A 14843-nucleotide genomic window follows, 5' to 3' on the forward strand; every position below is an offset into this window, starting at 1 on the left:
TGTGTGTGGGAGAAAATAGTCAAGCACAACTGACTGACAGAGAGTCAAGTGGGAACAGCAATAGGAATACAAACAGGGAGAGCCACATTGACTGAACAGAGGATCACTTTTAGTAATAGACTAAGACAACTGCATTGCTCCAAAGACATCACCCCAAAACATCGGCTCTTTATTCTTTTCCATAGATGCTGCCTGACCTGCTGTTCCTCCATCATTTGGTATGGGTTGCTTTCTCTAGAACTGTTTATTTTGTTCCTTCTGTACTCAAAACATCCCATTTTATATGTCCTCTATTCTACTCAAAAACACTTGAAAATCAAGACGTTCTGCATGTTCTGCCTCAGTCTTTCCCAGGCAATCAAAGCATGGACTTTGAGTTCACTGATTTTTAATTGTTCTCAATACCGTAAATTCCAGTGTATAACCCAGAATTTGGACCTAAATTTTGGTTCTAAAATTAGCGGGTCAGCGTATAGAGAGAGTGCCAACTTTGGAAAAATGAATACACGGAAGACAGGTCGTATTTATTGGCTGTTTTTGAGTCAAATTGGTTTCACTGTCGACGCATGAATTCATTGGTTTGTTTAAACTCACATCTAGTGGCTGAAGCATGGACATCAAACCACCGGGGATGACTGCAATGTCTGTATTTTCAGCTTTCAGTGCTGCTTTTGTCTCACCTGACAAGTGCGCTTTGAACATGTCCCAGACAAGTAACGATTTTTCCTTCCTGACACCTTTGGGACGTTGATGCCACACCTCTTTAACCCACTTCGTCCATCCAGCAGCATTCTTGAACGTAAACAGCACCCCGCGGAAATTTTCTGAGCAATCTTTGTTTTTTGACACAACACAAGATCACGTCTGTTCATAAACTGGGTGCACCAACTTCGTGTAGCTTTGAAATTTTCGCTGACCTCATGGTGTTTTTTGTCCCATTTCAATGCTTGAACTCAAATAATTTCTCTGGTAACAATGTATCCAGATGATCGCTGGTGATTCACCCACTCTAAAACCTTTTCTTTCAGTTCTGGCCACTGGCATGTTTTCCCCCAGTTTGCACATTTCATCTTTGGCATTTCCCTCAGCGTGTCCTCTGTCTTTCTCCACTCTCTCACTCTTTCTCGTTTACACTAAACTTCTTAGCAGCTGCAGAATCATTCATTCCTTTAGCAAAATCAACAACCTTCAGATTGAAGCCAGCGTCATATCACATTTGTTTTAATCTTTTGTACATGGTGGTTGCAAACTCAATACTGAGTACACATACTGATCCCGCCACCACATGTTATGTTTTAACAAGATTACAATGGGCGCTAAATGGTTTCACAGGGGTTACATTGCAGAGGATTCTTTTCAGTTGGAAACCTAATCCAAAATTTCTCTCCCTGATTTATTTATTTAGAATTCACCTATAACGCTCTACAATGTATAGGTCTGTTTTCTTAGCAGGTACAAGTTCACAAAATTTCCAGGGTCCGGATCTGGCAAAGCTGAGTATCAACATGTGAGATCTTGTGATCATTTCTGGTTAAATCAAAAACCTCTACAAAAGGGGTCAGCTTATACAAAGGTAACATGAAAAAGTCACTTTTTTAACCTTGAAAATGGGGGGGGGGGCGGGGTCATCTTATACTCTGGAATATACAGTATTCTTAGACTTATTTTTAAAACTTTAAGCATTTTGCCAAATATGAATCCCTAATAAAAAGCTATTGTTTAACCTCACACCCTTACCAAAAATGGAAACCCTTGGCTTCGGACACTGATTTTTATCTGAGATTCTCAATAAAATATTTATTTTAAATGCACCTTAAAAAAAAAAGAATGAAATATGCACTTAACATCCAACTGAAAATGATCAAATGAATAAAAGTGTTATCTTCAACTTCTAGTGTGGAACTTTTAACTTCTAGTACAGCTTATGTTGTTTATCTGATTTGGCCCATCAACTGCTTTGGTTGATGAGTTTCAAGGTAGGTGGAGATTTGGGAACTTCCCCTCTGTTCCTGTGCTGTACTGTTCCATGTTCTGACTCTTCACAGATCTGAACTCCACTGTCTCCACCTTCCTGTCAAATTGTGATGATCACCATCTGTTCCAGTTGATGATATTCTCCTGGAATGATTGGAGCAGGTGACTGAGGAAGGTGTGGAAGGTTTCAGCCTCATGTTAACAGGCGAGGATCATTTCACTGGGAAAGAGCATCATGTAAGTAGAAGGGTGCACACAAGACTCCAAATTAGGCCTCAGCAGAGCAGAAAGGGTGCAATCGCTCTAATGGTACTTTACTACGTATCCCCTAGTAGCCACTAGGACATAGAAGAATAGCTATGCAGGCAGATCAAGGAAAGGTATAAAGCAATAGGGTACCGTCATGGGGTGGGGGGGGGGGGGGGTCTTCAAGTTCTGTGATACAAACGGGGATTCTCTTAGTGCAAGAGGTGAGGGGAGGGAAATGCAGACTGTATGATGCTGAATTCATTACACTAACTGCAAAGCACAATTAATTTCAGAAGTTCACAAACTAAAACTAACTAGTCCTGGTCCTGGCTCACTTGGATGTCAGGTTGAAAGTTGAAAACTCCATGAATTCCAACGTCATTTGGTGCTTCCTGAAACTCTTACCCAAAACCATTGTGAAACAGTAGCACAGCTAATTCAAGGCAGTAACCAACCATCATCAGTTGACTAGGTCTCTAGTACAGATAACAATTGATCCAAAAGTCAGTATGTTTATGAAATTCAATGCATATCTTGACTAATCTGGATGATTTTGTTCAAAAGGAGATCATGAACATAATAGGTGAGGATATTTCTGAATGTCATTGTTAAGAACACTCTGAAGGGATTTCCCAATAAAATTTTGCAAATAACCATTTCCTGGATTAAGCATGTAGAGAATCACAGTTAAAAAGTTATGAAACATCCTGCACACCCTCAGGAAGTACATTTAAAGACCTGCATCATTTCCAACAAAAGACAAAAATTTCTTCAAAATAAGACTTCTTCATTTGAAGTCATATAACATTGCTACTGTACCTGATTTTACACAAGTTCTAGCTGTCTACAGAAAAAATACCCATAACTTAGCTAAAAATATATCATTTTAATGCACAATGCAAACTTTGAATGCTAAAATGCATTTGTAATGTATTTGTGCTCCTCAGTTAAAAAAGTAACATTTGTTGGTTTCTCAGTTCTCATGAAAAATTGCTGAATAGACACTCATTGTTTAATTATCTCATCGCGAGACAAGAGCAGATGTGAACATAAATACCAAACGGACACCACCTACCAATTAATAAGAAACATCTAGAAGTCACAAATATTCTACACAGCTGATTCTGATCAGGTAAGTCAACAATCAACAACATGTTTCTGCAACAACCAGGAACACAAAACAAAAAGCAAAACAGTTCAGTAGAAATATAAATACAAATACTAATAGATCAAAACAATAAATGAATGAAATCATAAATGCACAGAGCAATTAGCATTTGGATAGAAGATAGTCTTAGGGTGAAACTATCCCAGCTAAGGTTCTCAAATGCTCTGAGCTGTTTTCTCTCATTCCAAAAAAAAAAGGAATAGTGTTTTTAGTATTCTTAGGGCATCACAAAAAGCTTTGCAGCAAACAAATGAATAATCAAATGAGATTATTAATTTGATGATATTAATTCAGGAACAAATGTTAGTGCAGAATATACATTTTTTAACTTTCTCATGAGATATTGGTGTTGCTGGCAAGCCAATTGAAATATCTTGGTGAACAGTGTCTGGTTAACTACTGATTCACACTATGCCACTGAGCAGGGAATTTCAGGTGTTTAAAACTCATCATAGGAAACTCACGTTGACTCCTATATCATTTAGCAATATTATGCATTAACTGCACTCTTTTTAGGATTTCTGTGCCAGAGGAAGCTTCTCTCCATCTGCCTTCCAGAATCATTTAATTATGTTAAAGATCTGTTAGATCATTCAACAGTCTGCACAGAAGGAAATATGCAATGGATTTCCACAGCTTGCTCTCACTATTTAACACTGGGAAAGTAATATGGTGTACCTCGCCAAAAGGAGGTACAATAGGGTCTGTTAAGAGACTCTTGGATAGGTACATGGAGCTTCAGCATTTTGATGTGTGTTACTCTGGATTTCCAGCATCTGCAGAATCTTATGTGTATGACTTATTGTTTTTTATTGATATTAGTATTTTGTTCCTTTTCTATAATGTAACAAAAAACTTGCATAAATTTGATATTTTCTGAATCTTTTGATAGACAAGTCCTTCTTACTTAAGCATAACTTACACTGTCACAGAAATAAACTATCATATAAAGCAACAGCACCTAACCCAGCACAAAATACATTTAATCCAATTACAATATGTGGTTTTCCTGAAGTGCATAAGAAATAGAGATTTTTACCTTCTCAACAGTATCAAGCTCAATTTCCATGGATCTTGGTCTTAGTTTGATAGGCTTGTCTTTAAAAATATCTCCAAAGCCAAATCCTTTTATCTTTTTTGGCTGAATTTCTGTTGCTATCGCACAATTTGATCCATCCATTTTCCCACTAGATGTATCCACAGAATCCTGTTCTGGACTTCCCTGGTCCTTAACATCTTAAAACAAAACAAATTGCAATAATGCAGGAAAATTAATGCCAATAGACTTAGAGGTGCTCAGAAAAAAACATTCAATCCTACATACTGAATCTGGGTCAATGTCTGCTTTTGAGGAGAGAAGGTTGCCAAGGTAGGGAACAGAGTACATTTTCCAAAGGCAATATTGTAGGAGGCCAACATGAAGAGCATTTCCACCACGATAAAGCAATAACATCTCTGATGGATGGGTCATGTCATCCAGATGTCTAGCTTACATTTAGATGACACGACCTATCCATCAGAGTCGGAGAACAAGTGGTAGCTGCGAAAGGAGAGACTGAACAACCAAAAAAACCCAACCACTAATCACAACACCACTTAACTTTTGCCCACACTACGCCAGAATACGTGGATCCTAGTTCGGCCTCTACAGAAACCTGAGGACCCACCAATAAACAGCCTCTTAGGAGATCATCATACTCGACTTGAGTTACTACTACTACGACTACCACCACTACCACACCAACAACAAAATGCTGAATCTAATTTTTTCCATTCTGCAACATAGTCATTTAGGTGGGCGACATTCTTGATCAGAATGAGAACTTCACTTCCTCCACAGCATATTAAAGAGCAGCTCAGACCACATCAAAGTGCTAACTCCAGTGGTTCACTTCCCTGAAGAGTACATCTTGATCATTGCTGAAGCAACCATTGTAACTCAATGGGTAGCAATAGAATTGAGACCAGTGAAGATGACAGAATGCAAATTCTTAATTCTCCTCCTTATTTCCCAGTTCTCTTCATCTTGCAATCTATTCTGATCAACAGCTTGCAAATCATCTAAACATAAATCACCTACACCAGTGTTCACCATCTACTCCCCAGCCTACATAACCCTAACGCAAGCATTTCAGTCTTTGAAACTGCCAGTAACTAATCCAGACACTGGCTAAACAGTGATGCAGCAAAGATAATGCCATACAATCAAGTGATGTGCCATTTGCTGCCGAAGGTCAGTCACATACACTATACAGGCTAAGTAAGGGGAAAGGTAGTGAGCAAGCAAACACAAATGACTTACAGACTGATTAGGAGAGAAGGATATGAATGCCAGCTCCCTGGAGGATAACTCAGATGAGGACTTCCTTGGGGAAATTCACAATAAAAAAACAATTTCTCTTCAATTGTGGGATAGAAATATAGAAAATAGGTGCAGGAGTAGGCCACTCAGCCCTTTGAGCCTGCACCACCATTCAGTATGATCATGGCTGATTATCCAACTCAAAACCCTGTACCTGCTTTCTCTCCATACTCCCTGATCCCTTTAGCCACAAGGGCCATATCTAACTTCCTCTAAATATAGCCAATGAACTGGCCTCAAGTGTTTCGTGTGGCAGAGAATTCCACAGATTCACCACTCTCTGTGTGAAGAAGTTTTTCTTCATCTCGGTCCTAAAAGGCTTCCCCTTTATCCTTAAACTGTGACCCCTCGTTCTGGACTTCCCCAACATTGGAAACAATCTTCCTGCATCTAACCTGTCCAATCCATTTAGAATTTTATACGTTTCAATAAGATCCCCCCCCCCCCCAAATCTTCTAAATTCCAGTGAGTATAAGCCTAGACGATCCAGTCTTTCTTCATATGAAAGTCCTGCCATCCCAGGAACCTTCTCTGTACTCCCTCTATGGCAAGAATGTCTTTCCTCAGATTAGGGGACCAAAACTGCACACAATATTCAAGGTGCGGTCTCACCAAAGCCTTGTGCAACTGCAGAAGAACCTCCCTACTCCTGTACTCAAATCCTTTTGCTATGAATGCCAACATACCATTTGCCTTTTTCACCGCCTGCTGTACCTGCATGCCCACCTTCAATGACTGGTGTACAATGACACCCAGGTCTTGTTGCATCTCCCCTTTGCCTAATCGGCCACCGTTCAAATAATAATCTGTTTTCCTGTTCTTCCAACCAAAGTGGATAACCTCACATTTATCCACATTAAATTGCATCTGCCATGAATTTGCCCACTCACCTAACCTATCCAAGTCACCCTGCATCCTCTTAACATCCTCCTCACAGCTGACACCGCCGCCCAGCTTCGTGTCATCCGCAAACTTGGAGATACTGCAATGAATGCCCTTGTCTAAATTATTAATATATATTGTAAACAACTGGGGTCCCAGCACTGAGCCTTGCAGTACCCCACTACTCACTGCCTGCCATTCTGAAAATGTCCCGTTTACTCCCACTCTTTGCTTCCTGTCTGCCAACCAATTCTCTATCCACATCAATACCATACCCCCAATACCGTGTGCTTTAAGTTTGCACACTAATCTCCTGTGTGGGACCTTGTCAAAAGCCTTTTGAAAATCTAAATATACCACATCCACTGGCTCTCCCCTATCCACTCTACTAGTTACACCTTCAAAAAATTCTATAACAACTTTGTCCGATGATTTCACCTCTTTCCAAATGTGCTGTTATCACATCTTTGATAACCGACTCTAGCATTTTCCCCACCACCGATGTCAGACTAACCGGTCTATAATTCCCCGGTTTCTCTCTCCCTCCTTTTTTAAAAAGTGGGGTTATATTAGCCACCCTCCAATCCCCAGGAACTAATCCAGAATCTAAGGAGTTTTGAAAAATTATCACTAATGCATCCACTATTTGTTGGGCTACTTCCTTAAACACTCTGGGATGCAGACCATCTGGTCCTGGGGATTTATCTGCCTTTAATCCCTTCAATTTACCTAACACCACTTCCCTACTAACATGTATTTCCCTCAGTTCCTCCATTTCACTGGACCCTCGGTCCCTTACTATTTCTGGAAGATTATTTATGTCCTCCTTAGTGAAGACAGAACCAAAGTAGTTATTCATCTGAAATATTCTCCTATTTCTACTCTGACTAGCACGTGACACTGGTAATAATTCAGAGATTATTACCTTTGTGGTCCTACATTTTAGTTTCTCTCCTAACTCCCTAAATTCACCTTGTAGGACCTCATCCCATTTTTTACCTATATCGTTGGTACCTATGTGCACCACGGCCACTGACCCTCCCATTCCAGAATGTCCTGCAGCTGCTCAGAGACATCTTCGACCCTTGCACCAGGGAGGCAACATACCATCCTGGAGTCTTGTTTGCGGCCGCAGAAACGCCCATCTATTCCCCTTACAATCGAATCCCCTATCACTATAGCTCTCCCACTCCTTTTCCTTCCCTCCTGTGCCGCAGAGCCACCCATATTGCAATGAACTCGGCCGCTGCTGCCTTCCCCTGATGAGACATCTCCCCCAACAGTATCCAAAACAGTATATCTGTTTAGGAGGGAGATGACCTCAGGGGACTCCTGCACTAGCTGCCTACTGCTACTGTTATGCCTGTGCCCCCCCCCCTCCTTTTTGAGAATCGCAAGATCGCTATTAAGTCAGGGCAGGAGACCCAGGAAATGAGAGAGAGACGTTTGGAATGTCCTGGCCCCCAGCGATACAAAGCCACGGAAAAGGTCATTGTCTCTTGGAGTCGGAATTGTGTATTGAGTACTATGCTTCGTGGAAGCCCTCAGGCAACGTGGACTGGTTGGGGGATTGCATCATTCCACCCTGAGTGACATCTGAGACCCCGTGAGTGGGGATAAAAGAGGGTCTGGGGAAGCAGCCCCTTTAGACACACCAGAAGAAACGCTAGAAATCCTGTAACAGCGAAATAGCGAAAGCCGGTGGAAGGTCCACATGCGTCCTTTTCCATTTGCCTCGGAATTGGTGGCCCTTGCCACAGAAGAACGGCTTGAGCTAACACAAAGGGGAAATCAGCCCCCACTGACTCATAAAAGGAATGGGCAAGTTTAAACTCTCTCTCTTGACTCCAACCAAAGGCTGCAGCCTGCAGTTCGAATGAACTTGAGTGACTTTTATATTTCCATCGGACAATACATTATCCCCTAGACAACCATAGAGCTATTTCTTATTGATTATTATTATACCAGCGCTTTTAGATTTAGTATTGACGACGTATATTATCTGTATGTTTGCATTGATATTATTTTTGTGTATTTCATCAATAAATACTGTTAAAAATAGTACCATCAGACTTCAACGGACCTCTCTATCTTTGCCGGTAAGTGACCCAGTTATGGGGTACGTAACACTACGCTGTCTAGTGGCCACCCCTTCCCTTTCTGCCTGTGTAGCTTTTACCTGCGGTGTGGCCATCTTACTGAACGTGCTATTCACAACTTTCTCAGCATCGTGGATGCTCCAGTATGAATCCAATCGCAGCTCGAGACACTCAATGCGGTCTGCCAAAAGCTGCAGTTGGACACACATCCTGCACACATAGTTGTCAGGGACACTGGAAGTATCCCTGATTTTCCACATGCTGCAGGATGAACAAACCACAGGGCCGATCTCAGCTGCCATGACCTACCCAATACTTGCCTCAACTTTTGAAACTTTCTCCTTTGAAAGGAACTTACCCAGCCTTACCTCACTTGGAGTGAAGCTCGTCCTCAGTCTCTCGAGTCAAAGCCTCAAATCTCCACTCCTTCACTGGCCCACTCACTCACTGGCCGCTTTCCACAGGCTGTTCCACTTGAGGTAACCCTCTATTTATTTGTTTGAGCTTTTCAAACGGCTTGGTCACCTGACCTCAACTGCCCAATCAGCTGCTGTCTGCTGAGTCTGAGCTATTCAAATCTTGATTGTCTAATCAACAGCTTTCTCGGAATTATTCAAATTTTGATTGACTTGATTGCACAGTCCAACTGCCAAAACTGCCAGAATCTCTCGAGTCAAAGCCTCAAATCTCCACTCCTTCACTGGCCCACTCACTCACAAGCTGTTTTCCAAAGGGATGCAGGCATCAATAACAAGGCCAGCATTTGTTACCTATTCTTAAGCATCCTCAAGTGATGATTAACCATTGATTAGTGTAGTTAATGAGAAACTTTGCAATATACATTATTTCAACTTCAGAGCAAAGGGCACTCGAATTTCAGTAACTGAGCGGAGGCACGCAGTCAACGTTGGTGCATGAGGATAAACACAGACACAACTCCAAATCACGATCAACAGTATCAATAAAGCCTCAAGGAAAATGTGCCTTGCACTAACATCTTCAAACCAAACAAGTCCTCTAACAAAGGATTGGCTTCACTGAACTATCCAGCCATCCAGCGGCTTCTATTATTGCTCTTGCTGGCATACTACCAGTTCAAAGCCAGGCTTTCCAAATCCAGGTGTACTATAAATTTCTCCCCAAGGACATATACTGCCTCCTCTACTTAAAGTCAACAGCCTCCACCATTGAACAGAATTACATCATGACAAACAAAGACAGGTCAAAGAAAGGCTTCAATGGGCGATCATTTAATGTCTACATAAGAGAATTGTTTCCTGAAGACCGGTGTTGGAAAGGGACACTCAATGAGGATCCTCTCTCCCTCATCTCTGCAGCTGCATCCCTATCCCTACCCTTACCCCAACCCGCTTCTCTCTCCTCCCTCAAACTCTAGTATCCTACTCTGCCTTTGTCTCATTCAGTCATGCTACATTGCTAGGAAAATAATAATCAAAGCATCATGGATAGGAGCAAGAAAACATACCTGCTTTTGTGGTGGTATCTTCTTGAGTGTTAACCACTTCGTCTGGTTCATCTGGGAGCTCCTTGATGAAATTTGAGGGAAACATTCCAGTTTTGCCATTGAGGATACCTTCCCACCAACCTTCCTCAACCTTAAATAAAGCATATATAATGCATCATCAAATGGAACAGTTCAAAAAGTAAGGTTTTCAAAGTTCAAAGCACATTTACCAAAGTATGTATACTGTATGCAACCCTTGAGATTTGTCTTCATGCAATTACAGAAGTAATCAATTAACACACAGAACATGAACTGCAGAGTCTCCAAGAGTGAGTCCACAGATATTTGGAGCCAGTTCAGCACTGAAGCAAGTAAACCTCACAGAGTAGTGAGCTAGACATTGGTTCATTCTTCACCCTCAGCCCCAATGCCTTGATTTTTTTTAACCTGGCTTGGCGTTTAAATCGGCCAAGCATCAGTTCGATTTCCCTCCTCACTCTCAGGCCCAGGCCGCGCCACTTAGATCCGGCCCCAAGTCCATTCCAGTAGTAACCACCATACAGTCCTGCATTCTTGACAGCCCAGTTCGTTGAAATCTTCAGGATACTGCAAAAATGCCAGGTCAAACAAATGGCTAAAAAGCACAGCTCCAAAAGGGAACATGCAGCCTGTGGAATGCAGTCATCATAGTCCAGAAAAAGTGTAATTAATAGAATAGTTAGTAGTTTTGTTTGCTGCCTGTAAAGCATCACCATATCTTACCTGCACCATCTTTACCAAATTTCTTTAAAATATTAAGTATAAATTCAGCCAACTGACCTTAAAACTCATAACTAATTAGTTATAATGCATCCATCCTTGGAGGGATTGCTTTCCAAAAGTACAAGGATTGGAATCGAGCTATATAATAAAAATAACAGTAAACGTATCCAATAGAATTAATTGTTAAAATTATAGTGTAAAAGATATTCAGCTATAATCTCAGTCTAACAATGTTATCGCCATTAATTGATACATATCAACAGCATATGTTCAGAATGGATTAAGAAAGCTTTTTCACTGAAATGCTGTGTCCAATACCATGTAAATGGTTAACATTGCAGAAAAATATTAAGGCAGGAATGAAAATAAAGGCAGAAAGGTTGCAGCCTGCAAACAAGCCAAGTTCACAGATGTAACAGTAATTTAATCTTTATTCCCCATGGCCCAGAGGAATATAGAAATAAGAATGGAAAACACTGACTCGAGAACTCAATTTTCTTGGAATTTTTTTTGAATTGATGTTAAAAATCTGTGCTGCAATTTACAATGACCAGAAAAAAATGAGACTTCTTTGGGAGCAAGGAGATCGGAGGGATTATAGCTTTTGTGGTAATCCAGAATTTGTTTTGGTTCAATGCCTATTTGTAGTATTTCTGGACTCTATTAATTATTAATCAATCTTAGATCCTCATATTTTATTTTGCCTAATCCATTTATCCTTTTTCATTAATCACAGAGTACCACTTTAGTAGCCTTTAGGTCTTTTGGCATTATGCCTTCAGCCAAAGAGGAATGGAAAGTGATGGTCAGAGCCCATGTTATTTCTGCTCTTGCTTCATTAACTCTGAGGAAACCATTTCCATAAGTTTACTCTTTTAATTATGCTTAACCTTTGAATAATTCCTCTTCTTTATCATTTCCAATATTTCAGACTTTGTGAAGAGGTACACAAAGTATTCAATTAACACCATTTCTTCTATCACCAAGTATTGGTCATCTTTTTAGCTGCTAATAAGCTCCACATTTTCTTTCATCTTCTTCCCATTTAAATAAGTTTGAAACTCCACCCCTAAGAATAATCTTTCTTGCCCTTTCTTGTGAATTTGCACTTCTTTGGCTTTCTGCTGTTCAATTCTCAGTATTGTTCATTAGTACCAACTTCTCCTTTTTTGTTTATTCCACATGTATACTCCTTGACATCCAGTGAACTGGTATGCAAAGTTTCTTGATTTCCTGCTACCTAAGAGGTACTTTGCCCTCATATGATTGGTACCTGCCTCTATACAGACATCTAGTTTAGCTTCAGTGTCAATATCTGAATTGAGAATGTAATATTTAGTGAGGTGCGTTTTCCTCTCATTTGTCCTGCACCAGTTTTGTTGAGGAAATATACTTGCTCTCAATATTCAAAAGGCCTTGACTGCTCCCTCTGATCTGTTACTATTTTTGTACATGCAAAATTGGACCTAATCCAATTGAAAACTCCTAGTCTATGTCATTTCCCAAAACTATACTTTATCAAAGCAAATTATAACTATCTCCAAAATGATTTCTGCCACTACTTCTACCATGTCTTATTATCCATTATACAAACCAAATAAATAAATAAATACATTTTTAACTACATTTTAAGCCTTCTACGTGCTTTGCATCATTCACATTTATCTGTCTCAGATAATGTCAGGTAGTTAAGACTCCGACCCTTACCACTTCCTTGAATCCATATGCACATCCTCCTACAAACTTTCAATATCACTTCCGTCCAAATCAGCACATTCTTCATATTTAGAAATTTAATTACATATGGTGCACAAATTACATGACAAATGAGTACTAAATTTGACTAGAACATCGAGTCTGACTACAGCATTTTAAAATGTGGTCAGGCCCATCTTCTCTTCAAAACTATCCACGAATACAGGATCTTGTAACAATTCAAAAATGACCCAGTAAACCCAACATCTACCAACCTCCTTAAAATCTTTCTCCCATTTCTTTCCACCAAAAAAAGTTCATGGACTTTTACCATCAGTATTATTGAAACCACTTGTTCAGCTGCCCCAAACTGCAGTTCTTCTCAAATGTACCCTCTTTCACTAAAATTAATCTCATTTCCAAACTCTATCTTCCATCCTAATAATGTACTAACTTCATTACTTTTTCCACAAACTGCTCTGCTTTTCACCTGCTCATCTTACCCACTAGGCCTACAATGTCTTCTGACCTCAAAACCTTGTTAATGAACCTGCCTGTCATGTTGGACAGCATCAAAAAATAGTCCCTTTCCAACAGTACTCTCACTTTCAAATATGCAACTATTAAATACATTTGTTGAAAATACATACAGTATCTTCCCTCTATGCATGCAAACTTATGGCCCTACGTATTTTTTCTCTCTACAAAACCTCTGGTTATCACAAGGGTTACTGACATCAGTGATCACAGAAAATCGTGAGATAATCCCAATGTTAATAGTTCAGTTAAACAATATTAGAACTGCACTTTGGAAGATCTAAAGGTTCAACTGTAAGTTCTAATCTTTTTGTTTAAATCCCTCTGTGAGGTATCTGCTCCTCTGGGGCTACAACCTTCATATTTCTGAATTACTGTAATGGAGCATCTGAGATTTCCTTTGTCCAACCATTGGCCACTATGTAGATCATTACCATATAGATTAGTTACATGCACTGCTAAACTTACATGTTAAGAATTTCTTTTGGAGCCAGGGAGGCATTTCAGAAAGATTATACACTTGTCAATCACACACGGTCGTTTCTGGAATCTGTGCTGAACTCATTCCTGAATCTCCATTTGAATACCTTGAACTAGGTTTCTCCATCAATCATCAATCCATTCATCCAGTTCTGTGAATTCACCTTTATGTTGTGCCTTGAGAAGGAATAGAACAGTATATTGGAAAGCTCTCCCCAAAGAGGGGTGGAAATCAGCTTAAAAGCTGTTCAGACCAAAAGAAACAGCAGAAGAACTATGTTTTGATTATTCTTAATAAGGATTTTTGTGTTAGAAGAGTTGATCAAGCTGTACTCTGGATTTGCACTAGCAGCTGGCCCAATACAATTATAACCAGCACTAAAAGCTGATTCATATCACTTAGAAGAAGGTATGTTAAGTTGTTACATAATGATTCAAATGGGAGTAAAGTAGATGATTCAAGTGGGTGCTACGGTAGCATAGCAATTAGCACAATGCTACGGGGTGTCAGAGTTCGGAGTTCAATTCTGACATCACCTGTAAGGAGTCTGCATGCCCTCCTCTGGAACATGTGGTCTTTTCTTGCGTGCTCTGGCTTCCTCCCATGGACCAAAGATGGTCCAAGTAGGTTACTTGGTCATTGTAAGTTGACCCATGATTAGCTGAGGGTTAAATCAGGGTCGTTGGGGGTTGAAGGGTTGGAAAGGCCTACTCTGCACTGTATTCTAAATAAATAAATAAATAACAAATAGTGCAACAAGAGTGATAATGAGAGCATTCGCCAAGATAGTTAAATGCCACACTGGATGGAAGAAAAATATCCTGTACTACAGAACAGAGGGATGATATAGAGACATACATTCAAAAGGGCAGTAGCAAGTTGTGTCAGAAATTTAGCTTGAAGAACATCATCAAATTTCCTTCCGTAGTGTATCAATCGATCAGAAGCGGTTAAGGTCCATAACTAGGGCTTCAAATGCACAAATGCACTCTGACTTCAACTGTTGTTCATTGCTCATCTATCAAACAATTTCACCATTTGTTGCAAGTCTCAAACTTCTACCTCACTGTGAGCACAGAAAGTCAGTTATTCACACATGACACCCACATAAACCAGAGAACACTCACACCATCACATTTCTTTCAGCAGAAGGCAATGCATGATCAAAG

General features: G+C 40.2%; 1 protein-coding gene across 1 annotated transcript in view; it reads right to left on the bottom strand.

Annotated features, from left to right (window-relative positions):
- The window catches only part of sh3kbp1 (SH3-domain kinase binding protein 1), a 233277-nt gene that overhangs the window by 97840 nt on the left and 120594 nt on the right, over nucleotides 1–14843 (bottom strand). Inside the window, exons 5-6 of the mRNA XM_059967967.1 lie at nucleotides 10221–10350; nucleotides 4431–4627 (exon numbers count right to left, since the gene is read on the bottom strand). Coding sequence (XP_059823950.1) covers nucleotides 4431–4627; nucleotides 10221–10350 — 327 coding nt within the window. The remainder of the gene's footprint in view (nucleotides 1–4430; nucleotides 4628–10220; nucleotides 10351–14843) is intronic.

Source organism: Hypanus sabinus, chromosome 4 (assembly GCF_030144855.1).
Source record: "Hypanus sabinus isolate sHypSab1 chromosome 4, sHypSab1.hap1, whole genome shotgun sequence".
In the NCBI taxonomy this organism is placed as follows: domain Eukaryota; kingdom Metazoa; phylum Chordata; class Chondrichthyes; order Myliobatiformes; family Dasyatidae; genus Hypanus; species Hypanus sabinus.